This window comes from Talpa europaea, assembly GCF_964194135.1.
Source record: "Talpa europaea genome assembly, chromosome: 2".
In the NCBI taxonomy this organism is placed as follows: Eukaryota; Metazoa; Chordata; class Mammalia; order Eulipotyphla; family Talpidae; genus Talpa; species Talpa europaea.
The window spans coordinates 68,078,956-68,080,662 of record NC_140068.1 but is presented as its reverse complement, the minus strand read 5'-3'; the positions used below and the strand labels follow the sequence as shown (position 1 = coordinate 68,080,662).

Below are 1,707 nucleotides of genomic sequence, written 5' to 3'. Positions count from 1 at the left end.
ACCAAGACAGGACTAAGACCCCAAGACAGGACTAAGACCCCAATTTTTAAGACCCCAATCCAGGTCAGCTCTAGATATTATCACATCTCTCCTAGACTGATTTTCTGCTATCTTGAAGTTTGGCTCCTAGGTCATTTTTAACCTTGGACCTCTTTCTAGCTTGGGGGTTAAGCTCAAGGAGCAATACACCAACCACAGCTCAAGGAACTATATATTTAAAATGTTCTTCTTTATTGGCAAATTTGGGGGGAAAGTCACATCAGGACTCAGAGGCAAAAGCAGAGAACCCAAAACGCCTAGTTTTTCCGTATCAAACTGGAGCAGTTTAAACCAGACTAGAGCTGCTCCAACTCTGGCCTGTTTTTCTTTACATCCTGGTCCCAGATATGTTGATTACAAAACAGCTTCAGTTCATCTCAGGGCCTAGTCCGAGGGCATTCATGGCTTCCTCAAGTTTGATTATCCCTACAGGAAAAAGAGCAACTATGGGTATATAGTGAGGGAGCAGTGGGAAAATCTGGATAGTTCTTAGTCTCAAGGTTTGTTTCTGGGACTTCCCCTGCCAAGGGTTCTGAGGCTGAGATTCTCGGGCATTTCGGAACGTGGGCTCATTCCAACATCCCTCTCCGCAGCTGCGGTGGGGGAAAGGAGGGGAGGAGGAACTGGGTTACAATCTTGGAAAAGCCTGCCCTAGGCGGCCAGCCCCAGCAGCCTCCCATGGTATCTTACTCCAGGGTCCCTTGCACAGCAGACGGCAGTCCCGAAGGGGTCTCCGGAAAACCCAGACACCGACGGCCAGAGGTTCAGGTGGTGGTCACAAGGAGGGAAGGGAAAAGTGAGATGGGCTAGAAGAGAGAGAATAAAGCCGTCCTCGCGGACCCCAGTTTTTGCAGCACCTCCTCACCGGGTCACTCACCTCGTTCCTGACGCTGGCGGTGCCACTCGGCCAGGGACTGGAGCATCCACCTGGAACGAAGCTTGTACAAGTAAGAGCCGTAAACCACGACTTCAGTGAGGTCCGAGGATTCCAGAACATGCAGCTCGAGCATGGCCTTACACACTTTCTCGAAATACGGGATTCCAGATCCGTGTGGGCCTGTTAGAGAAAGAAGATGAGTGAGAGCTCTGGCCCACAGAGCCGCACCCCAGGCTCAGGGGCGCCCAGGTCAGGGCTCACTCACCAAATATGGCTTCCAGCAGTCGCGTCTGGACCTGGAACACTTCAGGGTCTTTCAAATCTTCGGGAACTTTCACCCACGGCGGGATATCTTTCCGCGCAGGAAGCGTTCCCATGTTGAGAGCCTCAAAAGCAAACACGTCCCCACTCGGGCTAGGCCTTAACTGTGCAGCAGGTCAGAGATGCGCGTGGAAGGTCTAGCACCTGGACGGCCCCGCCCCCGGACAGGCTCCGCCCCCGCCCCGCCCCACACACGCCCCCGCTCCCAGACAGTCTGACCCCCAGGCTAGCAGCCCAATCCAGCTTTCACGGCGCTCGACTGACCCGCCTACCCGTGCTTAGGTCCCCGGATTACCAGCCCCCGGGCTTTACCTCTTCTGGGTACTGGAGGGCCCAGGTGTCTTGGCGTTTGCAAGGATTGCCACCTGCCTAGCTCAATTCTTCCGCACTAGAATGTCTTGGCTTGTGAGTGGGTGGGGCGAGTGCACTGTCGACCCTTTCCCTAGGAGCGTGTAGTTGGACCTGAAAGT

General features: G+C 54.4%; 1 protein-coding gene across 1 annotated transcript; it reads right to left on the bottom strand.

Moving 5' to 3' along the window:
• Positions 1 to 406: 406 nt before the first annotated feature.
• DPPA5 (developmental pluripotency associated 5) lies at positions 407 to 1,293 on the bottom strand (the record flags this gene model as incomplete). The annotated part of the gene is made up of 3 exons (XM_084258732.1): positions 407 to 465; positions 917 to 1,096; positions 1,182 to 1,293. 3 exons carry the CDS (start codon positions 1,291 to 1,293, stop codon positions 407 to 409), a joined length of 351 nt encoding a protein of 116 aa, XP_084114858.1.
• Between the last annotated feature and the right edge of the window lie 414 nt (positions 1,294 to 1,707).